The sequence below is a fragment of the Giraffa tippelskirchi genome, chromosome 11 (assembly GCF_054371585.1).
Source record: "Giraffa tippelskirchi isolate mGirTip1 chromosome 11, T2T-mGirTip1v1.2.pri, whole genome shotgun sequence".
Classification (NCBI taxonomy): Eukaryota; Metazoa; Chordata; class Mammalia; order Artiodactyla; family Giraffidae; genus Giraffa; species Giraffa tippelskirchi.
Genome location: NC_137285.1, coordinates 127,320,385 through 127,347,909, shown reverse-complemented (window position 1 = coordinate 127,347,909; position 27,525 = coordinate 127,320,385). Strand labels below are relative to the sequence as shown.

Sequence of the window (27,525 nt, the reverse complement as noted above, 5' to 3'; positions counted from 1 at the left end):
GTGCTGGGAAGGTATAACTGAGAACCAGACCTAGGGTCTGATAGCAAAAGTTGCAAGGTTGTTGAATCTCTGCCCCAAATCTCTTATATTGAAGGAGGAACACTAACAGGGAAGGATTGGGACTCCAAGACAGAAGGTGGAGACTTGGGGAGACATGGATGGGGCTGAGAATTTTGATCTGCTGACTCCCCTAAACCTCCTTCACCAGCAGAGGCAGCCCCTCTCTACCTAAACCCCCTCCTTACATGAAAGCCTTTCAGTGGTCACCCTGGGAGCAGGAACTCTGTAAGTTAATATCTATGCTCTTCAGAACACTCTCATCATCTTCATTGCCTACAGGCCCATGACCAGTGCTCAGTCCCAGTATAGCCTGGAGGTGAAGTACAAAACCTGAGCTATGAGAAGATCATCTAGATAGGGAAATACATCTAAGATTCTGTCAGCCTGTATCAGCCAGAGCCTGCGGGAGTGGATTCCAAAGCCGTTAGACCAAGGGGAAGAATTAGGATTTGACTGGGCCACATTCACTGACATGGGCGCCCTAGCCTAGGATATGGAATTTAATATTTTGACTTAATCACCCAGGAGTGGTTTTAATCATTTGACTAACTGAAGCCTGGAAACAATGATGGCCTCACTGAAGGAGGCCAGAACTTCCTTGGAGTACTGTGTAGGAAAGTCTGAGGCCTCAGGAAAGTGGGCATGTTGGAGTAGATCTATTATATGCAACCTGCTCATGCCCCTAGGAGAAGCCGGAGAACACTCTCTCTCTTTTTTTTTTTTTAAGAAAGAAGTTGGATCTCTATCTTTAACCATATAAAAAATTTAATTCAAAATGAACCATAGAACTAAATGTAATAGCTAAAGCTATAAAACTTAAAACATAAGCATAATTGTGATCTTGGCTTAGGCAATGGTTACTTAGCTATGACACCAAAAGCACGTGATAAAAGAAAAAACTGATAAATTGATTCCATCAAAATCAAAACTTTTGGGAGAGTTTCCTGGTGGGCCAGTGGCTAGGACTTCTGCTTTCACTGCTGTCTGTGTTCTATCCCTGTCGGGGAACTAAGATCCCACATGCCAGGCAGCTTGGACAAAAAAAGAAACCACTAAAAACCACTTTGTGCTTTAAAAGACACCTTGAAGACAGTGAGAAAACAATCCACAAAATGGGAGAAATATTTGCAATTCATAGTTCTGAAAAGGAATTTGCATCCAGAATATATTTTGAAAACTTTTACACTGATACCAAAGTCAGGCAAACACACTACAAGAAAATTACAAATATCTTTATGAATATTGACATCATAATCCTGAACAAAATATGAGCAAACCAATGCATGTATTAAAAGCAAACCCTTTAAAAGTGTTATACACTATGACCAAGTGTGATTTATTCCTGGAATTAAAGAATGGGTCGACAAAAATTAATCATCATGATACATCACCATAAAATTAAGGGAAACAGTAAAACCAAAATCATCTCAATTGATGCAATAAAAGAATTTGACAAAATCCCACATCCTTTCATGATAAAAACACTTTACACTAGAAATAGAAGGAAGCTTACTATGATAAAGGCCATATATAAAAAACCCGTAACTAACAGCAAGCATATTCAATCATGAAAGACTGAAAGCTTTCCCCCTAGAATTAGGAACAATGCCCACTTTGCCACTTCTAGTCAATAATATTTTAGAGGTTCTAGCCAGAGCAAGTAGGCAAGAAAAAGAAATAAGACATTCAAATTAGAAATGAAGAAGTAAAATTATCTCTATTCAGAGATGATATCTTGTATCTGGAAAATCCCAAAGATTACCCCCCACACACAAAGTTAAAGCTAATAAATGAATTCAGCAAAGTTCCAAGACAAAATCAACAAACAAAAATCGGTTGCATTCCTATATACTAGCAATGAACAATCCAGAAAGATAATTAAGAAAACAATTCCGTTTACAATAGCATTAAAAAGATTAAAATGCTTAGGAATAAATGTGACTCTATCAAAATCCCAATGGTGATGAAGTTTTGAAACTAGAGAGAGGTGGTGTCTGTATAGCATTTTGAATGCACTAAATGTCATCTAATTGTATACGTTAAAATGGTTAATCATGTTTTGTCTAGGCAATATCCAGCTTGCTTCTCTTTCTTGTTTCCTGCCAAGATTTTACTTTTCAAGTTTTCAGATATAAACTTGAAAGAATTTTTCAGTGAACATCCATATGCTTATCACTTAGTTTCTATCTATGATCATTTTACTGTTCTATTCTTTACTATTCTTTATCACTAATTATCCATCTTTCTACTAGTTCATTTAATTTTCTAATACATTTCAAAGAAATTTTCATTATCAGTACACTTCACTCCTAAACATTTCAGCATTGTTGTTGTTGTTTTTTAGTCGCTAAGTTGTGTCCGACTCTTTTGCGACCCCATGGACTGTAGCTCGCCAGCTCCTTTGTCCGTAGGATTTCCCAGGCAAAAATACTGGAGTGGATTGACATTTTCTTCTCCATGGAGGACACTCTTTTTACTCAAGAATTAAGGAATGCAGTCACAGGAGTGGGGGACCTCCCCATCCTTGAAGACCTCTATGGTGGTTGTCCTTTGTAGGCCAGAGATGGCCAAGCCCATAAATGGTGTTGTGGATAATGGGAGGCCAAGTAGATGGCAGCACTTAACCATCAGAAACAATGATTTCTGGGACACTCCCGAGAGGAAAAAAGAATGGATGAGCACCAGGGAAATCAACATTACTGAGCATCCCATCATATACAACCCAGAGAGTTTGTATGGGGTATGTTCAATCCCTAGCACAAGGTAGATACTTGGTATACTCAATAAAGGTCAACTTCGTCTTGGTAGGAGAAAGCAGGTGGCAGAGGAAGGGCTAAAAGTCCATTGGATTCTGGTGTCTATCTCCACATAAGTGAAAGTGAGAGTAAGTAGCTCAGTTGTGCCCAACTCTTTGCGACTCCATGGACTATATAGTCCATAGAATTCTCCAGGCCAGAATACTGGAATGGGTAGCCTTTCCCTTCTCCAGGGGATCTTCCTGACCCAGGAATTGAGCCCGGGTCTCCTGCCTTGCAGACGGATTCTTTACCAACTGAGCTATGAGGGAAGCCCCGGATTATAATAGAGGTTTCTCTATCTTCTCTTTTAATGTGGACCTTATGTGGAGATTCTCAAGGACTTCTCTGATAGCTCAGTTGGTAAAGAATCTCCACATAAGGTCCACATTAAAAGAGAAGATAGAAAAACCTCTATTATAATTCCCAAAGAATCCATGTGGTGTGATGAAAAGAAACCTGGACCCATAGGCAGCCCTACCACTTACTAGCTCTGTGCCCTTGGTCAAATGACTTAACCTGTCCAGGTTGTCCTTTCCTTATAAATAAAGTGGGACTAATAATGATAATACCTGTCTCAGTACGTTGTGCCAACAGTGCCCAGTACAGTGGTAGATGCTCAATAAGACCAGTTTCTGTAGTGCTTGCCCATCCCTTTTCCCTCCTGGGAGTCCTGGCCAGGTGTGGAGCTGTCCGGAGTGCTGAAGACATTCTCCCTGTCTCCTTGCCTCCTTCCCTGCCTCCCTCCCTCAGGTCCTCTCTCCTGCATTCCCTCCTTCCTTTCTGTGCTTGGCTCCCCAGAGCCCTAGGGTCTGAACAAATCGAATTTTCCAAGCGGCTTCTTCAAGCCCCTGAGGGGGACAGGAGGAAATGAACCATATATGAGGCCCTCTCCACTGGCAGAATTCTTGGAAAGATGACAGGAAGCAGGAGTGGCGACTGTGTGACTGTGCAGGCCAAGGTGGGAATGGAGGGGATGTCCCCCCAGGTGTCCTGGGACAGAGCCTGCTTATAGAGCTTGACATCTGAGGACCTCATTCAAGAGCCTTAGGATCTGCAAAGAGAGAGTGAGTCATGCCCAACAGCATAGCATGGCAGGTGGGTCTTTGGAGAGGTTTCCCTGAATGAAGGCAAGAAAGACCAGGTCGGGAGGCAGGAGGGTGACCTTTGGATACTGGGGTCTAAGAAGCCCCGGCTCTGACAGGAATCACCCACCCCTCTTCCCTGGAATATGTTGGTCACTTGTCTGTTAAAGTAGCTAAAGTTATCTTCATCTTTTTAGGTTATGGTAGTATGGAGTTTACTAGCTTCGAGCTGCACTGACTGTGGCTAATCCTTGGTGTCCACCTCCTTGAGACTAAAACTACAAATGGTCTCCCCTAGGAGGGTGGCACATGAACCTATTATGTTAGAGGTGGGAGCACTGGCAGCTCACACATTCCTGGGGGAAGGGCTGGAGAGGGGATGCAGCCACCTTCAGAGATGAAAGTCACCTGTTTCCTGGTTTCTATTGACAACTAAAATATTGGAGATGAAGGATCTTTGGAGACCTAAATATTTAACTAACCCCTCCCTGTACAGATGGTACAGAAAAGGATGTGAATTCTGTCTCACGAGTCAGAGGCGGAGCTGGGGCTAAAGTCAGCTTCTGCCTTGGCCAGAGGCTGGCCTCGCTAAGGACCTGAGCCTTCAGTGACCCCCTCCAGGCCACTGGCTGCAGGATTTCCATGACACTGAGCAGGACCAGCGGAGTCGGGCGGCCAGAGGAGCCTGCTGCTGCTTTGTGGGATGGAGAAGTCCACACCCCTTCTGTACCCGTTTCCCTGTCTGTGCACAGAGGAGTTGCTTCAGATGCTTAGATCTCCAGGATTCTTCAGTTTTGATGTTCTAAGTGCTCAATAAAAGAGGTGATTTTTCTCTTTGACTGGGAGGTGGGAGCCTGGCTCCAGTCTCAACTCAGCCTTAGCTTTTGGTGAGAACTTGGGCAAGTCACTGCCCTGCCCAGAGTCAGTCCCCCATCCCTCAAAAGGAGGATAAGTGATCTCTCCTCAGGGCCTCTAGAAGCACCAGGCAAAGCAGTGGATCACAGGTGCTTTGGGAGGTAGAGATTGAAGGAAGAGGTGACTGTCATCAATATCGGATGCATATACCTATATTCCTACCTGGAAATGATTAGCTGTTTGAGAGCCCAGGACAAGCCCAGCTGCTCCGAGGGGTCCATCCCTTGGGGCGGGATGCTAGGAGACAGACCACTTACAGCATCACAGCAGAAGAGGAGGGAGTGTACAGAGGGTCCCTCAGAGACTGGTAGATGATCAGCCCTCCTCGAATCACCAGCCTCTGAGATGGGAGAAATGTAGCATCACAAGCCAGAAGGGCTCAGAGCTGGCCAGCATGGCAAACTGTCTTCTTCTACAGATGGGGAGGCTGAGGTTTTGAATGGGGCAGGGGCAGGACTGAAACTCAGGCCTTCACTCCCTTGTCCAACTCTCTCTAACCCATGGTATATTTGCCTCCCCTTAGAGATCCAATGATGGTGATGATAGTGGTGGTGATAATGATAACTATTCCATTTAATAAGTGCCTACTCTCTTACCTACTCACTGCAATGACCATCCCCACTGTAGCCCCTCGAGCCACAAACACACAATGGGGATGCAACCCAGACCCAGGTGCTGCTTGTGCTGTGGGGCCCTCGGAGTCCTGCAGAGTTAAGTGCTATGGATGGTGCTGGGTTTGAGAGGTAAGAGGCAGGGGAGGTTCAGAGGGAGAACTTGGCCCACTATGGAGGATGAGTGAAGGAAGAAATAATAATAGGTTGAAAGAGGTAAGATTTATTGAACATAAAAGTACCAGGGACTGTGCTAAATGCTTCACATTGTGTCATTTAATCATCACAATAACTCCACAAGGTAGGTTTCATTATCTGCATTCTACAGAAGACATAAATGAAGCTCAGGAACTTCAGAGATTGGCCTAGGGCCACAAGGATGGGAAGCAGTGAGTGGGTCTGGCTGGCTCTGACTCCGGAGTCCACACTCCAGCCTAGGACTGAGTGTGAGCATTGCAGGCTGTGAGCCAGTTCTGGGAAGGAGGTTTAGGTTCCCAGATCTGGGGGTCTTTGGGAATCAAGGACCTGAATCCCTCATATTTACCAATGAAGAGGCTGAGGTTCTGCGGGCAGGAGGGGTGTCTGCATCCAAGTCATGCAGGAAGCACTGGCAGAGAATGCTAGAAAGCAAGCCTTGCTTTTACCCCTCTTTCCCAGGACTGTGGGAGGGCTTGTATCCTGAAGATCGGTCCCAGACGCTGCTGCACGGAAAGGCCCGCCAACCCCGCCCGGGCCTGTGGGGGTCCACGCTCAGCCGTCTGAGCACAGTCCCTTCCCTGCCACTTCTCTCTGTGCTGCTTTGGGGTGATCTCTTGTGGGCTAGCTCCCTCCCCGATCTGGCCTGGGGGACAGAGACCTTCACTCTGGGGGTGCTGGGTCCCTGGGACTGTGACCCCATCTTTTCCCAGGCTCTCCCCAGTGTGGCCGCCCAGCTGGCTGTGGACCGAGCCAACCAGGACCCCTCACTAGTGCTGGGCTCACGCCTGGCTTCCATGGTTCTTCCCATGGGCTGTGACAGCCCTAGTGCCCTGGCCACATTCCTGGCCCACAAGAACACCGTGGCTGCTTTCGTGGGCCCTGTCAATCCTGGTTACTGCCCAGCTGCAGCTCTGCTGGCCCAAGGCTGGGGCAAGACCCTCTTCTCCTGGGTGTGTGGGGATGCAGGGGGAGGAGGTGAGCTGGTGCCCACCTTGCCCTCGGCTGCCCACGTGCTGCTGTCTGTCATGAGACACTTTGGCTGGGCTCACATGGCCATCGTGTCCTCCCACCAGGACATCTGGCTGGCTACTGCCCGGCAGGTGGCTATGACTCTCAGGACACATGGGCTGCCTGTAGGGCTAGTGACCTCTCTGGGAACAGGGGGTCACGAAGGTCCTGAAGCAGCTTTGCAGTGTGGATGGCTTGGAAAGTAAGCGTGTGGGGGTGCCTTCCTCCTGCCCTAGCCCAGACTTCACATGGCTGGTGACGGAGACTTTTCTTGTATCAGACACTAGGCTGAGCCCTTGACAACAGGCCCACATTTAACCCCAGAGCAGCCCTGTGAGCTATTAATAGTTCTGCTGCGGTCTGCACTTTGCAGCTCAGAAAAGGTAAGTAGCAGACCCAAATCACATAGCCGGCAAGCAGCATGGCTGGATTTTGAGCTCCAGTGTATGTGTCAGTTGTGGAGTGGAAGCCAAGGGCTTTCTTGGTTCTTTCCTGGTAGCGTGAAGAAAAAGAGAGTGTAGTAGGACTTGAGCCCCAGGAAGGGTGTCAGAGCCATTCTTCGTTTCTTGAAGTTAGAGTCAGAGCCTTCATGGATTTGTTGACTGATGGAAGGCTTCCTGCATTCATCAGGCCCCTGCTCTGATGGGACCTGGGTTGCCTGATGAACGGGACAGACATAGTGGCTTCTGTAGGGGATGACCAAGTGATGGAGACACAGATATATAAGCAGGAGATTATGACAGAGGTCAAGGTCACCCCAGGGAGTGGAGGCCTGGAGAAGTGGAGTATGGGGTTGGGCCCTTGGGGAATCTAAGGAGGCTTCTTGGAGGAGGTGGCACTTGGTCTGTCTTTAAGGAAGTTGTTGGGCATGGAGAGTCTTGGTGGGGTGGGGTGTAGGTGAGTGGCAGCCTCTGGAAGACAGAAGATGCTTAGCGTTCGTCTGAACTAGAGCTTTTTCAAACTGTGGGTCATGGCCCATTAGGTCAAGAAACCAGTTTAGTGAATCAAGCCTAGCATTGCAGGAGACTTCCCTGGTGGTCCAGTGGTTAAGAATTGTGCTTCCAAGGCAGGGGGTGCGGGATTGATCCCTAGTACCACAGGCCATGTGGCATCACCAAAAAATAAAAAAAAGAATTAAAAAAAATATATTTTACAAAATGAATCTAATAGAAATTAATTAAAATCTAAAAAAAAAAGACAAGCATTACAAAAAAAAAAGAGGAAGCGACTGAAATAGGAAGAGAGGGACTGATAGGATAGGATAAAAGTGGTGAATGTGAAAATGGAGGGCAGACAGCTGGGCAAATTGTCACTCTGTGAAACCTCCAGTTTTCTGAGCTACTCCTTTCCTATACCCAGCTTTGAGAGCACACCAAGCTAAACTGTGCTTCTCACTGTGGCGCTGGCAACAGTTTGAGAGCCACAAAGACTAAGCGCTGTGTTCTGTTTTTGGAATGTGAGGCCAGTGACAGTGAGGAGGGCCTCTGAGCTCATGAGGCCTATAGGGAGTTAGAGCTGAGTGGAGGGGGAGGCCTGGCCCAGATGTGCCCGCCGCCCCTCAAGACAGGTTTCTCTGAGCTCGGTTTGACAGGAGGGGAAATGGGCTAATGAGACTCATTTCACAGGGTCAAGTGCTCTGTACCCACTTCATTCAAACACGGTCACTGAGCACTACTCTGTGCGTGATCCTCGCTGGGCTCTGGGGACACAGAGAGGAACTGGCTGGGCAGCAGCGGGGCGAGCTGAGTCTGGTGGGAGACAGATGTGGGTACGGGAACAGAGCAGCCCAGCACCTGGGGGGAATTATCTGCAGGGATGTGGGCAGGGCTTCCCAGAGGAGATGATGCCAGGAAAGGGCCTGAAAACGAGGAGATGATGGCAGGGGAAAACCCGGGGGGAGGAACTACAGACAGAAAGGGCAGCTAGAGCAAAGGAATGGAGGTAGCCTGGTAGCAGGATTAAGAGGATGAACAAGTTCTCTTCTGTGTGGCTGGCCCATGGCGGAAGTGGATGGGGGAAATCTCAGTAAACTCTTGCTCCACTCCTGTTGTAGGGGGTTGAGTTCCAGCCATGGTGGTAACCAGAAGGCAGAGTGGTTAGGGGCACATTCTCTGAAATCAGATTACTGAGATCCCTCTTCTGGCCCCATTTCCTACCAGCTGTGTGACCTCAGGCAAGTCACTAAACCTCTCTGTGCTATAGTTGCCTTGTCAGTGATATGACTTTAATGAAAGCCCTTACTTCATGGGGTTGTGAAGACGAGATGGATTATTGCAGATAAAGGGCTTGACTGTAATCAATGTGGACTTTGATTTTTTTAACCTCCACTGTTGTGTGGGTTAGCTCTCCCTTGTGGCCAAATGAAGAAAAGTGCCTCAAGAGAAAGGAGAAGCTGGAATCGCAGCACGGCCGAGGAGAGGGGACCAAGATAGTCCTGGTTTTGTTTCCACTCAGTCCTGGTGGATCTTTCTCCCAGGGCCCTACCCACTATTTGGGGGACAGAGAGAGGTGGTTCCAGGCCATAGCCCACATATCATGGCCACCCAGGAGTCAGCAGAGTCCAGGGTTCCTGGCTCTGCCTTCTACACGAAGGCCCCCTATTCCTGGATAGGAATTCCTCCTCAGCATGGAGACCCTTGGCCTTCCTTGATGGCTCCATATTCCTGGATTTTTCTGGAGAAGGAATTTCAGTAGGAACCTGGCCCCAGCCAAAACAAGTGGTGGCCCTTTTTTGGCAGGGGTTGCAACCCTTGTCAGGAATCTAAGATGCAAAAACTTTTACTTGGGCAGCTACATGGGGCCCTTATTTTGGGAAGGATTCTCTTCTGTCCTGGGTGCTTGGGGATGGAATTGCCTGCTTTATGATCATGGGCTTCGTTTCTGTTATACAGGCCAAGGCGAATATATTTATGTCTGCTCAGACCTTGAGGATGCCTCTCAGAGACACAGTTGAGATTACAAGCCAATGATAAATGGATAAACAAAATGCTTATACAATGGAATATTGTGCAACAGTAAAAATGAATGAAGTACTGATATAGGCTATTACATGGGTGAGCCTGGAAAACATTATGCTAACTGAAAGAGGCCAGACATAAAAGGCTGAATATTGTACAATTCTATTTACATGAAATGTCCAGAAGAGGCATATTCATAGAGAGAGAAAGTAGATTAGTGGTTGCCTAGGGTTAGGAGGAAAGAGAAATAGGGAGTGACTGGTATTGGGTATAGGATTTCTTTCTGGGGTGATGAAAATGTTCTAGAATTAAATAGTGGTAGTGGTTTCATAACCTTGTGTATAAAACTACTGAGTTATACCCTTTTTAAAAGGTGAATTTTATGATATATGAATTATCTAAAATTTTAAAAAATGTTAAAATATAAAAAGATTACAAGTTGGGAGCTAGCCTTCCTGAGTTCCAGTACTGGTTCTCTCACCCTGGTAGCTGTGTATCCTGGGGCAACTCCTTAACCTCGCTGTGCCTTGGTTTACTCATCTGATAGTAGAGATAATGATGAACATACTTCTTTTTTTAATATTTATTTTTATTTATTTATTTGGCTGTGCTGGGTCTTAGTTGTGGCATGCGGGATCTTTAGTTGCGGCCTATGAGAACCTGGGCCGCCTACGCTTGAGACCACGGAGTCTTAGGTACTGGACCACCAGGGAAGTCCTGAACATACTTCTTCATATTGTTGTTAACTGAACGAGTAAATGTTTGTTAAAGTACTTTAGGACGACACATAACAAGCTGTCAGTAAATATTAGCAATTTTCAGGGCCAGTAGGGCAGAGGGAAGGTGAAAATTTGGTCAGAATTACTTGGTGGGAAGATTGGAAAGGATATATTAATATAAATTTATCCTCAGCTGAGGAGATTTTTTTCACCAGATTAAACACGGATTTATCAGCCTTGGCTGTTATTGTTGCGGGGGCATCAGATAAAGAGGAAATTCCTCTTTCCCCCAGACTGAGGCTTCTCTGGTGGCTCAGACGGTTAAGAATCTGCCTGTAATGTAGGAGACCTGAGTTTGATCCCTGGGTTGGGAAGATTCCCCTGGAGGAGGGCATGGCAACCCACTCCAGTATTCTTGCCTGGAGAATCCCCATGGACAAAGGAGCCTGGTGGGCTACAGTCCATAAGGTCGCAAACAGACACGATTGAGCAACTAAGCACCAGACTGAGGGGGTGGGAGGAAGAGAGGGACAGCAAAGGGGGCCAGGTGGACCTGAGAGTTGCAGTTGCTCTCCAGGGCCACAGAAGCTTGGAGAAGGCCTGGAGGGTGAGCCCCGGCCTCTCCCCCAGTTGTGGTGCTGTGCATGCACTTGGCACTCCTGGGCGACTCCGACCACACTGCCCTGCTGAGCGGGGCATGGACCCAGGGCCTGATAGACGGGAGGCTGATCTTCCTGCCCTACGACACGCTGCTCTTCGCCTTGCCCTACCATAACCGCTCCTATCGGGCCCTGGGTGCCGGCGGGCCCCTGCAGGAGGCGTACGATGCAGGACTGACCATCAGCTTGGAGTCCAGCCTCAGAGACAAGGCCTCTGAAGTTGCTGGGGCCGATGGAGAGGTGGCTGTGCACCAGGAACCAGAGCAGGTAGGTCAGCGCTGACCCTCACGGGACCCCAGGGGCAAGGGTACAGGCAGGTGTGAGCGTTCCTTACCCACCTGGCCAACCGGTTCCTTCTCCGCTGTGGGCACACGGCCTGTCCCTTATCTGACAAAGTATCTTATTCTGTCTGTCTCTTTCTGTCTCTTATAGGTGTGTGTGTGAGCATGTGTGTGTGTGTGTATGTCTATCCATCTCATTTCTTTCTCATGTCTCTCACTCTCTCGGCCACTTTATTGATTCTCCTTCTCTTGTGTCTCTCTTGCCTCCATTTTTCTGTCTTCAACTCAGTTCCTCTGATTCCCATCTCCAGCCCATCTGCTCTTTCTCTCACACACATTCTTCCTTTCCTTTCCCCACATTTGTCTAACACACTGTGGAGGTCAGAAAGAGAGAGTGACGGCAGTGTGGCAGAGCGGGAAGGTTTTCTGAAGTCACTGCTGTGGATCTGAAGAGTATGGGTGGTTGGGGATGCAGCTGCCGGCTCAGTTTCGGTTCATAGGAGCTTTAGCCAGAGGATCCGGACGGATGAGAAGGGGAGGAGGCTGGCTCAGTACGTCATTTTGGACACAGATAGTCAGGGAAGCCAGCTGGTTCCCACCCACATCCTGGACACAGACATATGGCAAGTGCAGCCCCTGAACAGGGCTATCCACCTTCCAGGAGGAGCCCTCCAGCTCACGACTCCAACTGCTGGTTTGACCCTAATACATTATGCATAAGATGTAATTCATCCTTTATTCATCCATACGTCCACCCATCCACCCATCCATCCATCTATCCATCCATTCATCCATACATCCATCTCTCCACAATCCATCTGTCCATCCATCATTCATTCACTCATTCATCCATCCATTATTCATCAAGGCTATCCATGTGGACAGCCATGTGAGGAGCAGGAGCAAGGAAGAGACTTGACCCGCCACTGAAAAGACTGAACCAGGGGTGGTGAAGCTCCAGGGAAGCCTAGCAAGGCCATCCCTCAGCCCAGCAAGCTAAAGCATTTGTAGAGCACGTTCCCACCTCTCAGCTCTCCTAAACTTCGCTGCAGCTTTGTGACAAGGGCACTATCCTCTATGGGCCCCAGTGGAGAACTAAAGCTCAGAAAGTTTAGGTAATTTGCTTAAGGTTACACAGGGGGCCCCAAGTCTATCGGCTCCAAGTGTAAGATTCCCTTCACCTTATGACCACTGGGGAGTGTGAGACATGAGACCCACACATTCTCATTTCTGACATTCATCCACCCAGACTTTGATCCCTGATGAAACTGCACTGACATACAAGTGCATAGGTAGAGATGGGCACACTCCTACATGTATACCAAGTGCACCCACATTTCCTGATGCACACCTAGTTGCAGTGACTGCTGTTGGGGGGTAAATTCAGGTCTGTCCAGGCAGAGATTATGTCTGTCTGCCCCAAACCTTCAGCAGCCACTTCCCCGCCCCACGACCCAGACCCTGCTATCCTTCCTGCCCCATCTCCTGATACTGTTCCTTTTTGTCTTTCCCCAAACACATGCCACCCTTTCTAGCCTCCCTGAGCCCATGTGTTTTCTTCATCCTGGAGTGCTCTGGCCTTGCCTGGCTAAATCCTTTTTTTCCTCCCAGAATAACTCTCCAGTCTGAGCCATGGTGGGGGTGGGGTGGGGTGGGGAGAGTGCTCCCCCTGTGCTCCCCACAGTCCCTGCGGGCATAGGCTCCTAGGGTGTGTGTCCTGTGTTGGGGAAGACCAGTGCCCTCTGTCCCCAGACTAATAACAGGAGGTCATACAAAGAAACTGTCACCCAGTTGTATCTTTGCCTCTCTTTTCTTCTACAAATATTGACTGAGGAATTACTGGGCATCAGGCACTGTGCTCAGCCCCAGGGAAGGAGGAATGAATGAAACATTGTCCCTGCACTGGCTTGGAGCACCTGCCCTCCACCCCCACCCAGTACATGGTGAGCTCCATTGTGGTGCTGGCAGTGACTCTGAATCTTAACTGCTGTTGCATCCTCAGTTCTTGGCACTAAACTCAGCACACGGTGCTCTAGAAATGTTTGCTGAGGGATTTACTGAATGAATGAACAAACTCCTGTCAGAGGGTAAAGTCTGTGAGCCAGAGCCGGTGGAGATGTTTATGAAGATCTCCATTAGCGTCTGGCTGCCCCTGTCACAGTTTTGACCACATTATGTGGTGTTATCTTTGCCATCCCTGTCTCTGCCACAGACAGAAGCCCCTGGAGAGTGTAGCCTGGGACTGGTCTTCAAGAACACCAGCTCTATGAGGGCAGGGACGATGCTTCATTCAGGCTTCTACCACCGCTCAGCAGCCCCTCTTGCCTGATGCCTACATGGCGTCTTCAACTTGACATTGTCTGAAACTGAACTCTTGATCTGCCCCCAGCCTCCTCTCATTTTCCTCCCCAGCATTTCCCACTGCAGGTAAAGGCAACCCCACCCTCCCTAAGGCTCAGGTACCCTTGTCTCCCCACACCCAAGGCCCAGACTATCAGAACACCCTGGGGGCTCCATCTTTAGAATTTGCCCAGAAGCAGAGCCCTGCTCATCACTGCCCTGCCTCCTCCCTGGTCCAGACCCCGTTATCTCTTGCTGGATTACCAAGCAGCTTCCCAGCAACAGGCCTCTGTGCTTCTGCCTTTGTCGCTGGACCTCACCATGGCAGTTGGAGGATCCTTGGAAAATATTTTAATAGATTTGGCTTTCCCCTGCTCAGAGCCTGCAGAGGCTCGCCTCACCTAGAGTACAGCCAGAACCCTTGCCACTCTTGGCTCCCTGCCCTCCGTCTTCCTCCCATTGAACACACCAGCCAGGCTCCTGTTTCTCTGTGTTTGCTCCTCCTTAGACCTGGACTGCTTTCCTGTCTATACTTCCTCTCTTACCTCCTCCAGATCAGGAGTCAAGCTTCCTTCCTGGATGAGGGGCAGGACAGGCCGTGCTTGGGAACCTAGGCTCTGCCACTCAGAGACAGTCATCTGTCTTTCTGTTTCCTCTTCCATGAAATCGTGATCATGATCATACCTGCTTCCAGAGGTCACTGTGCAGAATAACTGAGTTGAAATATGCGACATCCTTAGGACAGGTGTTTAGTGCAATACAATATATAGGAGTATAATAAATGGGCTTCCCTGGTGGCTCAGTGGTAAAGAATCCACCTGTTAATACTAGAGATGCGGGTTCAATTCCTGGGTCAGGAAGATTCCCCTGGACAAGGAAATGGCAACCCACTTCAGTATTCTTGCCTGGAGAATCCCACGGACAGAAGAGCCCGACAGGCTACAGTCCATGGGGTCGCAAACGTGTTGGACAAAACTTAGCGACTAAACAACAGAATAATAAGTGCTACAAGCTATTTGCTGCTGTTATTATTATCAGGACTAAAATTGGAGGAGGCTCATCAGAGGGCAGACAGACAGTACTGTCCTTCAGCAAAAAGAAGGAAGGGAGGGAGGCAAGAAAGGAAGAAGAGATGGTCCCCCTATTTGTATGACAGTGGATATCACTGTCCTCTCTCCAGAATAGGGCCTGGCATTTTGCCACCTTGCCAGCCCAGGCTGATGCTGGAGTTGCCCAAGTGGCCCTCCCCACCTTGGCCAGCAGTCCCAAGAAGACTTTACACACCCAATCCTGATATGAGAGCTAGAGAGATTAAGATTCAGTGTAAGATTCAGGCTCTTCTAACAGTCAAAGTGAATGACACTGAAATTGGCTGCTGAAATAGGTAATGAGCAGCCCATGGTGGGGGTTATGTAAGAGGTAGAATAATCATTGATAGGGATCTACAATTTTTATTCAGCATCTTGCCTGTCTAGCCCCTGTGTAAGGTGCCCAGGGGCCCCGAGTTGAAAAAGAAACAGGCCCTGCTGTCCAGCTGCTCTCAGTCTAGTGGGAAGAGCCCAACATCCTGGCAGATGAGGGCCAGAGTGTGCCAGAGACAGTCATGGGGTCTGTGCAGGGTCTGTGGGGTCCCTGAGTCCAGGAGCCTGAAGTGAGAACCCTAAAAGCAGTGCTGGGAATCAAACATATGTACGATGACCAGTCCACAGTCTGGGGCCATTCTGTGCCTTCCCCTGGGAGAGGTGGCACTGGGCAGGAGTTTGTGTCCCCATATGCCAGTAGGTGCAGGAGCTGAGTGAAGGAGCCGAGCTTCTGTGTGGTTGTTAGTTACTGTTGGGACTCATGCCGCCCCTGTTTCCCTCACAGGTGAGCAGCCCCCCAGAGGCCTCCTTGCTCTGGCCCTGGCCTATGTCCTGGTGCTGGCCAGCGGGGACCTCACCTGCCTCATCAGGTAAGATCCTTGTCTCCTGACCCTTGCTCTGCCCTCTGTGCCCCCCCAGCCCGCTGGGTCTCCCTGCTATGTATACAGCCCTGGCATCTGCAGGGAGCTTTCCCACCTTTCGTCCCAACCTCAGGACCACCCGCCCTCCTGTCCATCCTAGAGCCTTGGTCAAGGCCCTGTCAAGGTGGGCATGTCTCTTGGGAGGTCCTCAGAGACCTGAGGAAGAAGCCCGGGACCACAGACAAGACTCTATCCTTCCTGAAGCTCAAGCTGCACACCTGTGCGTTGAGGGCTTGGTGAGGATGACCCCAGGCCTCTTCAGCTTTGAAAACAATTGTTCCTGGGTCTGAAGTCCTCTGAGCTCCTATGTGTTCAGCGACATCCAAGAGGGACAGCCCTCTGCCCCCAGGCGAGTTGGAAACACCAAGGCTGGGGACCAGAAGACAGATCAGGCCTGAGCCAGACTAAGGGGCTCTGAGGGTACAGTGCTCAGTGGTGCCCTCTCAGCTCAGCGGGGACTGATGGAGACAGGCAGGGAAACAGGCAGGACCAGAAGGGCTCTGAGTCAGAGGCAGCTCTGAGGAGCCAGACTGGGGACAAGGGTGACAACAGCTCCATTTTCTCTGTCCTGCACTTTGCTCACCTCCAGATGGAGCATCCGGCAGCTGCAGCTGGTGCAGGGGCAGCACCCAGGCCCAGGAAAGCCTCTGGACAGAGCCTGGGTCACCAGCTGACAGGACAGAGGTGAGGCCAGTCAGATACTAAAGTTGCTGAGGACACTGTGATTTCTCCAGAGCTGGCTTCTCAAATTCAACAATTAACTGATCTCTGACTCTCCTGTTCTGTGTCTCCCGGTGGATGAACCGGGTTAATAGTTTCTACGGGAAGCCACATGAGGCTCGTGCTCCTTCTTTCCGCCTTCTCCCTTGGAGAACCCCATCTTTTTTCTCTTCTGCTGAAAGGAGGCTTTAAGGATGTACAAAACATGTTTTGCCTGCTCCACTGAAAGCACTGAAGCCAGGCTGAGGAGGCAGGAATCCACCAGTGATGAGAGAGGGCGAAGGTTACAGAAAGCTCTGTGTGAGGACTGAGTCCCAGCTTGAGGCCTCTGCATCTCTCACCCTCCCCTCCCTCCTCCCCTAGGGTCCCTGGGTCACAGAGCTCCCCTCACTTCGCTGGGTTTGGGATGTTGTAGGTGCCCGAGGCCAGGAACTAACATGTTTTCTATCCACGATCTTGTTAGCCTTCTCCATGTGGGTGAGGATATCATCCTGGCTTTACAGAACGGGGACATGAGGCTCAGAGAACTGAAGTCCCTTGTCCAAGGTCACAGAGCTAGAAAGTGGTGGATCTCGGGTCTGTCAGCCGAAGGAGACAAAGTCTAACTCTTTGTTTCCAATGGCCAGGCTCTTCCTGGCTTGGAGCACCCAGGAAGAACACACGTATGGGGAGGAAGCTGAGGCTGAGAGAGGTGGAGGAGTTGACTCCAGTTGGGGACCAACAGCAGGTAAACTCTTGCCGTCTTTTCTTAAACAGGGAGAGAGGATGTGGCTGAAGAGATTTGAAGGTGAAACAGCCCCTGAGCTGTGGCCAAGCTGCCTGAGTGTCCTGAGAAAGGTAGGGCAGAGGGCATGGGGGGTGGGCTACGGAGGGGTGCTGTCAGGGGACCCCTACCGATCTGGATTGGTCCCTACTCAATGCAGAAGCTTCTAACCTCCAAAAAGGAAGGGCTTACTATTATCATGATCAGTGGCCCATTGTCATGACAGATATGAACCATTACTGTCACCATTCCACACCAGCATCCCCCATGTCACACCCCCACCCCATATGATCATCACCGGGACTACCAGGGGCACAGACATCTCCATCACTATCATCACAGGGTACAATCAGCACCACTGAAGGACCTCATCTTGTACCCTTCATCCCTCCACGCATCCATTCATCCGTCCACTGATTTTTGAGCACCTTCTATGCTCTGGGCTTTGGGGACACAGCAGTAGAGAAGAGAGACAGGATCCCTTCCCTTGGGGAACTTCCAGCCACTTGTCATCACTACTCACATAAGCCCCTTGACCTCTGAGATTATCACCATCCTGCGAAGCACTGTGGGATGGAGGGCAGATTTGAGTCAGGAAGATCCCAGATGGAATTCTACCTCCCTAGGACACTTAGATTTCCTGTAAAATGGAGCTAATGAAATGGGAATTAGGAGGGCTTCCCTGGTGGTTCAGACAGTAAAGAATCCTGCCTGCAATGCAGGAGTCCTGGGTTTAATCCCTGGGTCGAGAAGATCCCCTGGAGAAGGGAATGGCAACCCACTCCAATATTCTTGCCTGGAGAATCCATGGACAGTGGAGCCTGGCAGGCTACAGTCCTTGGGGTCACGAAGAGTCGGACACAACTGAAGTGACTTGGCACACACAGAGAGAGTATATAAAATAACCTAGAACTGCCTCTGGCAGGAAGAGTGCCTTTAGTAAATGGTGAATTTTATTATTATTTCCAACATTATGTCATCTGAAATCAGATTCAGAAAGATTAAGTGATTAGAGATTAGGTTAGACATTCCCCAGTGGGCATCTTACAACTGAGACATGTAGATGTTTCTTAAAAGAGAAGGTCCTTCCTATATTAGTCAAAGGAGTTCAGAAATTGCTTGGCTTAGGCACAGGATTTCTCAGAACATTTAATATTCTGTTTTGGTTATCTATGACTGTGTAATAACTTATCCCAAAATTAGTGGCTTAAAACATCAACCATTTTATAATATCTTACAATTTTGCGGTAGGAAATTTGAGCGGGGTTCAGCCAAGCAGTTCTTCTGCTCCACTTGGCCTTGACTGGGGGTTACTCAGTGGTTTTCAGCTTTAAATAGACTGTCAGTAGTTGGTTCTCAGATCAAACAAGCCCACTTCTTGTTTGTGTAGAAAAAAATTTGATTGGAACACAAGTTCATGTATGTAACCGTCTATGGCTGCCTTTACACTGCAATGCCAGAAGTATTTGTGACAGAAACTGCTAGGCCTTCAAAGCCTAAATATTTGCTATCTGGACTTTAACAGAAAAGTTGGCTGACCCCCCTGTCCAGAGGGCCTTAAATGACTTTACTTGCCTGATTGATGCCTTGTTGGAAAAGCGTACTCAACAGAGCCTGCTTTTCCACTCAGCATAGTCTCAGGGCCTCTCCATGTGATCTCACAAGTGGGGTGACTTGGGATGGAGGGACTTCTTATGACCATTCAGGCCTCCAACAAAGAGGGCCCCAAGAAACAGAAAATGGAAGCTGTCAGTCTCTTAAGACCTGGACCCCAAACACACAAGTTCACTTCTGCAATGTTCTACTGGCCTGCTCAGATTCAAAGGGAGGGGTCAGAGGCCCAACCTCTTGATGGCAGCAGGGTTAAAGGATTTGAGGCCATTCTTACTTCACCGCGTATACTAATAAGCATGCAAATCTCTAAGGAAGTAGGGAGAGTATTCAGGTTTCCCTCACTTAGTAGACCCCTGAACTGTATTTGAGAGGAAAGCCATGCCAGACAATGTTTCCCTCTTTCCTTCTTGGGCAAATGCTAGCCTAGCTGGCGGGGTTCAAGTTCTCTGACCTGCTGGGCTTCTTTTTGCTTGTCCCTGATCCCTTCTGAGCTTCTCATCGTATGTCTCTGAGTCTTGGGGAGAGATTTTACAGTTTCCAGGTCCACGGTGTCACTTAGGTGGAGAATAGGCGCAGATCCATATTCTGTGGTGTTGGCTACAGTGTATTGACTTATTCATCCATGATGCTTCCACACTCTCATTTCACTGGCTCATCCATCCATCCATCCCCTCATCTATCCATCCATCCACTCATCTTTTATCTACCCCATCCATTCATCTATCCGTCCACCCATCACATCCATCCAACGTTTCTGATGCCTCTCTGTGTTCAGCCCTGTGCTGGGTTCTAAGTACAGGGGTCCAGATGTCCAACCTCTGAAAGTCCCCAGTGGCTGCTAAGGTGCCCTTGTGCTGGCAGATGTGGGAGCTGCAGCATGAGAACATCGTCACCTTCCTGGGCTTCTTCGTGGCCCCTGGGGTTAGTGCTCTGGTGTTGGAGCACTGTGCTCGGGGCAGCCTGGAGGACCTGCTGAGAAATGAGGCTCTGCGACTGAACTGGACCTTCAAGGCTTCCCTTCTGCTGGATTTGATCCATGTGAGAACCCTTACCAGGCCTCTAGCTGTGGGGGCAACAGGGAGGGAAGGGAGACAAGAGAGGCTCATTCCCCAGGCCTCATTTTCCACCTTGTCTCACTGAGAAAAATCAGAACAGGGTGACATAGGGTGAAGGGAAGCAGGGAGGTTTCCTAGGGTCTGTGGGAATTCTGAGAGAAGCAGGAGTTCTTCTCATTCACCACAGGCCTAAGGGACCCTCATGATTCCACTCTAGAGGGTGCGGTATCTACACCATCGGCATTTCCCTCATGGCCACCTCAAGTCCCGAAACTGCGTGGTGGATGGATGCTTTGTGATGAAGGTCACTGACCACGATTATGAGGAGCTCCTGGATGCTCAGGGGGCTCCCCCCTGCCCCAGCCAGCCCCAGAAGGTCAGCTCAGGGGTGGGCAGGGGCCTGCCAATAGGTGCTGAGGCCCCTGTTTAAACCAGGAGCTTGGAGGGAAGGGGAGAGGGGGAGATGTCTGGTCCTCCAGCACTTCCTGTGGTGTGACCTGGAGTGGATGGCTTTTTCTCTCTGAGCCTCAGGACCCTTACCTGTGAATGGGAGAGGGCAGAAGTACCTCCCTCCTCTGGGACTGTAGGGACAGGGCAATGACACAGCATGTATGAAGCGCCCACCCAGCTTGGCCAGCTTGGGTGGTCCGCCAGTGGTGGCCGTGTGGCCCTGCCTTGTGATTGCAGAGCTGTTGTGGACGGCTCCAGAGCTGCTGTGGGGGCCCGGGACACCCGGGCGGGGCACCCTCAGAGGAGATACCTTCCTCGGGGCTCCCAGCGGAAGGTACACCATCCTCCTCCTCCTTCCTCGGCCTGTCTCTGGCAGAGTCCCCACGTAGTTGAGTAGCTCTGTGAGCATCAGGAAATCAGGCCCTGAAAATAACCACAGAGACACACATGCCTGATTTGATGACAAGAAATGGGTTTCTTTGGCTTAAGCCAAGCAGCCTTTCAGTTCAGTTCAGTCGCTCAGTCGTGTCCGACTCTTTGTGACCCCATGAACCGCAGCACGCCAGGCCTCCCTGTCCATCACCAACTCCCGAAGTTTACCCAAACTCATGTCCATTGAGTCGGTGATGCCATCGAACCATTTCATCCTCTGTCGTCCCCTTCTCCTCCTGCCTTCAATCTTTCCCAACATCAGGGTCTTTTCAAATGAGTCAGCTCTTTACATCAGATGGCCAAACTATTGGGGTTTCAGCTTCAACATCAGTCCTTCCAATGAACACACAGGACTGATTTCCTTTAGGATGGATTGGTTGGATCTCCTTGTATTCCAAGGGACTCTCGAGAGTTTTCTCCAACACCACAGTTCAAAAGCATCAATTCTTTGGTGCTCAGCTTTCTTTATAGTCCAACTCTCACATCCATACATGACTACTGGAAAAACCATAGCTTTGACTAGATGGACCTTTGTTGACAAAGTAATGTCTCTGCTTTTTAATATGCTGTCTAGGTTGGTCATAGCTTTCCTTCCAAGGAGTAAGCGTCTTTTAATTTCATGGCCGCAATCACCATCTGCAGTGATTTTGGAGCCCCCCAAAATAAAGTCAACCACTGTTTCTTAAGCAACTACCAAAATGGCAGCTCACCATCTCTAGAACTAAAAACATTGGTTTCTGGGTAAAAGCCCAACTCCTTTCTTCCTCTCCCAATGTTATTGCCACATCCAGAGGTGGTTATGCCCTAACCATCTGGCTTCCCAGCACAGACTTTGTGTCTATGGAGACCTCAGTTCTTCCCCTGGATCACTTACTGCATGACCTTACACTAATTACTTACCTTCTCTCAGCCTCAGTTTTCCCATCTTTAGAGTGGGGATCAAATTTTAAAATGTGTCAGGCATCCAGTCCCTGTCTGATGTCACCAGTCTGCTGGGAGTTTGGGGACTTGGTCTTCTGCCTGAGTGGGGCTCCTTGAAGCACATCTTTGTGCTTCTGGGGTAATCACTCACACCTTCCCCATCATCACCTGGTCTTACACATTTTTTTCTCTTCAGACCCCAGTGCCAGGGCCCGACTTCAGGAACACCGCCTCTGCGTCTGTGTTCTCTGTCAGGGCTCCCTGGACTCTGTGCTGCTCTTTCAGCAGCCTGTGCCCCTCACCCCCGCCCCCAGCTGCCTCTGTCCAATCCCGGGGACCTGTCCCACGGATACCCTGCATTTCAGCCCACAGCACAGGCAGTAATGGAGTGATGGAGAATCTGTAACTCACAGGGAGGCCTGGCCTCACTTCTTTTCTCCACCAAGTATTGCTCCATAAATCATGAGCATTCCAGGCCCCAAATTTATGGGGTGGAGGAGTGGGAAAGGGAAGGGTCTTGGTCACACCATTTGTTCAGCTCTCCTCAGCTGCCCCCTGCCAGCTCGCTGACATCTGCCTGCTGAGGGGGTGGGAAGGTGAACAGCCAGATGGGATCTGTGAGTCATGCTGCCATGCAGGGGCCTTCAGGCCAGTGCTCTTCAGACTTCAGGGACCCCAGGGTCCCCCCTGCATTGGGGTGTCAATCCTGGACCTACTACTTCCTGGCTGTACTTTTCCTGGTCTCAGGGAGTGAAATGTCCAGAGCACAGGCTTTGGGGGACATGGACTTAAGCCCAGCTCGACACCAGTTCACCTCATGACTCTGAGTAAATCTCTTTCAGACTCTGAGCTTCAGTTTTTTCATTTGTAAAATAGGGACCATGATGCCTGGCTCCAAGAGTATTTGTCAGGATTCAGTGAAATGCTTTAGACGAGAGCCTGGCACACGCTAGACCCTGGGTGGTTTTAGGGGTATGCGAGTGGGGAATAGCCTAGGTTCTTTCCGCTCTCCTACTTAGAAGCAGACCTCCTTGCTCTAAGAAATAGCATCTTTAAAAATTTTTTTAATTAATTTTTATTTATTTATTTATTTATTTTTGGCTGTGCTGGATCTTCACTGCTGTGAGTGGGCTTGTCTCTAGCTGCGGCGAGTGGGGGACTACTCTTTGTTGGGGTGCTCAGTAATTGTGACTCACAGGCTCTAGAGCTTGGGCTCAGCAGTCATGGTGCTTGGGCTTAACTGCTCTGCAGCATGTGGAATCTTCCCTGCCCAGGGATGGAACCCCTGTCCGCTGCAATGGCTGGCAGATTCTTAACCACTGGACCACCAAAGAAGTCCCAGAAATAACATCTTTTTAAGATCCTGTTGGGGGGGGCACTTGTGGTTTCCTAAGCACGCTCATATGTGTTATGCCATTGGACAATGCTGTGAGGTGGTAAGTACACTCTTTTCAGAGATGAATGCAGTGAGGCTCAGAAAGGGGCAGAACTCCCCAGCGGGAAGCTGTGGGTCTGGGATCCCAGTGGGCTCAGTGGTGTTGCCCTAAAATCTCCTGGAGTCATCCAGGAAGCATCTTCTCCACAGAGCTGTATGTACGGCCTCTTGGTCAGCAGCCAGCAGGACTGATCCATCTCAGTAATGGGCTGGATGTGGACAGTGGGCTCAGCATGAGGAGGGAAAAAGAGATCTGGCCTGGGCTGGGCTAGGGGTTCCCAACATGAGCGCCTGTGAGAACTCTACTTTAATGACAAAAAAGTTTGGAGCCTCACGTGCTACTATCTGACTTTTAATATCTGGTGACTGAGAAAATACCTAGAGAGAAAAATCTGCTCTGAAATCAGCAACACTTTGAAATGGATCTGTATTTTATTCATCACAACACCATTCGAATGCTTTTGAAAAAGAGCTGGACGTGTGTGTGTGTGTGTGTGATATTACGGGTTCCATCTGTGCACACTCCTTTATAAGCATATACAGCTTCCTAGATTCTCTACTCAGAGGCCCTCAGGGTCTGACGCCTGCAGACTGGGAGCCTCTGGGCAGAGAAAATCATGCAGGCAAGGAGGCTATCAGGCCTAGTTCTAGCATCTACTTTTTGCTGGCCCTGTGGCTCAGCTGACCAATGTTACCACCTCCTCGGAACCTCAGTTTCTCTGTCTGTAAAATGGGACAGTGAATCATGGGCTTCCCCCAACAAGGAGGCCAGCAAAGGGAAATCCAGAGAGAAACTTCTCTTCACTCTCCAAGGAACTTTGTCTGCAAGGAACCCACCTCTTTGCCTCCTCTGAGGAGGGTCCCAGCCTCCAGGAGCCAGGGTCCTATTATTATTAGGTGAGGAGACTGAGGTTCAGAGACATAGCATAGCTTGCACAGGATTAGAAGGATAACCTTGACATCTCCTCCTGTGCCACTGAAGGCCTGAGCTTTGTACCCAGTCTCTCCTCCTCCCGGTGTGCCCATGAATCTCTCAGCTCCCTGAGGCACCCCTAGGGCTGCCAGAGGTGGGAAAACCAAGGCACAGAGTGACGGCAAGTGTCAGAGACAGAGCTGGATCGCTGATCCATCAGATCTCGACTTAGTCTGTGGTCTTCATCATGTGGAACGGGGACAGGAAGATCCACAGCAGGGATTGTCCTGGGAAAAGAGTCATGATGATGGCGAACATGCAAAGCAGAGAGTCTTGCCTCACAGTTGTGCAGAGTCGACACCAGATGGCCCCCGGGTGGTGGGGCTGCCAGACAGAGCTGCAGTGCCCAGGTCGTGAGCACATTCTTGTGACCTGCCAGCCCCCTTCCTGCCACAGCCCTCCAGGAAGACCGGGGCTGGAGAGGGCCAGGCCCCGGGCTGGGCTGAAGCCAGGAAGGGAAGGGTGCATGGGCAGGAAGTTTCAGAGGTGAGAACTAACTCTTTGAGGTGCCAGGTAACCTGCTGATAGCATACACACGGTATCCAGGCAGCAGTATTCACTAGTATTTATTGAATGCTTACTGTATACCACACACTGGTATGCAGTCGAGATGCCTTATATGTATTGTACCATTTGATCATCACAACAACATAACAAGCTGTGAGGTAGGTACTAGCACCCCTAATTTACAGATGAAACAAGGGGTTGAGCAGCTGGTCTCAGCAGGACGTGAAGCTGAGACTTGAACTTGGACATTCTGGTCCTGAAACCTAGCTTCATCAGGGCTCATGGTCCTCCCAGAACCCAGACCTCCTCAGGATAAAGCCACAGGTTCACAGCCAGCCCTCCAGGAGTGGGCCCCGCCTCCCTCCCCCGTGAGTCTCTCACTCCGCCCCTGCGCCCTCTGCATTCCTCACACAGGCTTTGCTCTCTCGCCCTCTCTAGTCGCGAGGTCTTCATACATGCTGTTCCCTCCTCCTGGAACCCTGCTCACCCTCCTCTTCTGCTCCCTCCTGGTCACCCTCCTGGTGTCAGGTTAGCTTCCCTGCCCTCGCACACATGGTTAGGAGCTCTTGTGTGATGCTCTCATAACAACCCCTGGATGTATTGTTTCCAGCCTAAACCACTCTGTCCCCAGTGCTTGGCAATGTCCAACATGTGGTGGATCCTCAGAAAATATGTGTTGACTAAATGAGGCGCTCACAAAGGCTCAGAGAGGGAAATGACTTGCCGGAGATCACACAGCTGATAGGTGACAGAGCCAAGACAGGAGCCTGCCAAGCCCACCACCACTGCCCAGATGTGTTCACTGCCCCACACTGACCAGCCGACACCTGAGCCGCAGACATTCCTATCACACAGCTTCCCTCCCGTTTCCCATTCAGGACCCCACATTCCTGCCCCAGCCCGTGGCCTGAGGCATTCTCTGTCCTGCTGGCTATGTTCCCCTCTTGCCTCCAGAGCCTAGGAAAAGATTCCTCATCTCATCTTGCTGAGCCCTGCAGCTTTGATGTGCCCTGAATCACCCTTGGCCTTGTCTCTTCCTCTCCTGCTAGTCTTTTCTCACACATGTGTTCCTCTCAGCTCTGAATCACGCTTTCTGATCTGCTCTGAACTCTGGCCAGGAGGTCTGCATCTTTCTGGCAGAGCGGAATGAAATAAAACAAGGTCCGCACACCCGTCCAGATGTGGGGAAACGGGAGGCCAGGTCCTTCCCAAGTGCAGGCGTGTCTCTCATCGCTCATTCAGCCGCCTTGCATTCCCCTCCATTCCAGCAGGATCTGGTTACTGCTCTATAATCCAGTCTGGGCTGGGAGGAAGCCAGGAGATCATTTCCTGGTTCCCCAGGGGTCTGCGAGTCTCTCCCAGCAGGTACTGTGAGAGCACTTTCATGGACAGAACTCCACAGCAGGGCCTCTGTGGGCTGCCGGGTGTCTGTGTGTTGAGATGCGGAGGTGCGGAGGGGGAGTGGTGAGGAGAGGGCTTTTACTCCAGTCCTCAGCCCAGAGGGTGAGCCTGGCCCTGCCCATATGGCTGAGCCGCTCTGGGCACATCACTTCACCTCTCTGAGCCTCAAGCTCCCATTTGAAAAACAGAGGTGAAAGTGACTCTGGCTTCAGGTGGGCCGACAGATTGAGCAGAATGTGAGAGGAAGTACTGTTGTTCAGGACAACACGATGTTGGGCACAGCATGTACTGGCATTGAGGCCTCCTCCTGAAAGTACAGAATAGGGGGAGGTGGCGCTAGTGGTAAAGAATCTGCCTGCCAATGCAGGGCATGCAAGAGATGCGCATTCTATCACTGGATAGGAAAGATCTTTTGGAGGAGGTCATGGCAACCCATTCCAGTATTCTTGCCTGGAAAATTCCATGGGCAGAGGAGATTGGTGGACTACAGTCCATGGAGTCGCAAAGAGTCAGACACAACTGAGCAACTGAACTCACGCAGATGCACCAGTTAAGCATCTACAGAGGACTGACCTGGCCTAGGGGTTGTCACAAGAGATCTCATTTAATCCTCGCAGTGCCCCTCAGAGGGATGGATTATTATCCCTACTGTACAGATGAGGATACAGGCTCAGAGAGGTAGGTGACTCACCCAAGGTCATATAGCAATTCACCTCTGTGTCTGTTAGTATGGAAGCCTTTGCACCCGCCTCTCCTCTGGCTGTGTTCTCTCCTCTGCTAAAGGACCACATCTGTGTACAAGGAGCTGCAGCTCTTAGTTGCAGCTGAGTGCTCCCTGCAACAGAAGTCTCTGGTGATTGTCTTTGGGAGTCTGAGCTCCTAGAGAGCAGAGCCTGTGCCTGGTCACCTTTCTGCTGCTACGGTTGTAGGATGATCATTAATTACATCAAACTCTCCCTTCTCACTCAGGTGGCAGGCAGGTGGAGGGCTAGAATTCAGCTTAGCGACTTGGAGAATGTAGTCTGGATGTGCGGCCACCTCGGGGCTTTCTACTGCTCCTCCGTGCCAGTTTGGACCTTGGGTCACCCATCTGAGGCAGCACTGGGTCCCCAGAGCCAGCGTACTGTTCCTGAACTGCACTCTCACGCCCGGTGCTGGGAGTGGGGCCAGCGAGCAGCAGGACTCTCGGGCTGCCTCTGGGAGGCAGGACTTGGCCCAGACATGCGTGCTAACCATGTGCAGGGCAGGAAAGAGCCCACATAGCAGGCAGATTCTCCCCACGAGAGAGAGAAAGGGCCCAAGCCATGTGCTTCAGAGGCAGCATAGCATATGGGCTCTGGAGAACTTGCACTGAACAAGTTCACATCTGTGCTGTGTGATGTTGGCGAGTGACTTAACCTCTCTGGCCCAGTTTTCTGTATGCAAAATGGCAATAGTACCTGCTTCACAGAATTCTTGTGAAGATTGAAAGCATTAATGTTTGTAAAGAGTTTGGAATTGTGTCTGGCATGTAATGACTGCTATATAAGTATTTAAAGGAGCACTTCCTTAGTGCGTCTTCCCATCTTGCCAGTCAGATAATGCATTCGTCCTCCTGTGAGGAAGAAGGGTGTGGGCAGAGGGA

The 27,525-nt window shown here is 50.0% G+C and overlaps 1 protein-coding gene across 1 annotated transcript in view; it reads left to right on the top strand.

Moving 5' to 3' along the window:
- The window catches only part of LOC145525283 (guanylate cyclase D-like), a 44,116-nt gene that overhangs the window by 4,703 nt on the left and 11,888 nt on the right, over positions 1 to 27,525 (top strand). Inside the window, 12 exon segments of the mRNA XM_081538081.1 lie at positions 6,124 to 6,820; positions 6,822 to 6,874; positions 10,979 to 11,278; positions 15,495 to 15,579; positions 15,731 to 15,754; positions 16,220 to 16,244; positions 17,107 to 17,187; positions 19,589 to 19,765; positions 20,000 to 20,119; positions 20,122 to 20,158; positions 20,470 to 20,566; positions 26,685 to 26,754. Of these exon segments, the coding sequence (XP_081394207.1) occupies positions 6,124 to 6,820; positions 6,822 to 6,874; positions 10,979 to 11,278; positions 15,495 to 15,579; positions 15,731 to 15,754; positions 16,220 to 16,244; positions 17,107 to 17,187; positions 19,589 to 19,765; positions 20,000 to 20,119; positions 20,122 to 20,158; positions 20,470 to 20,566; positions 26,685 to 26,754 (1,766 nt within the window).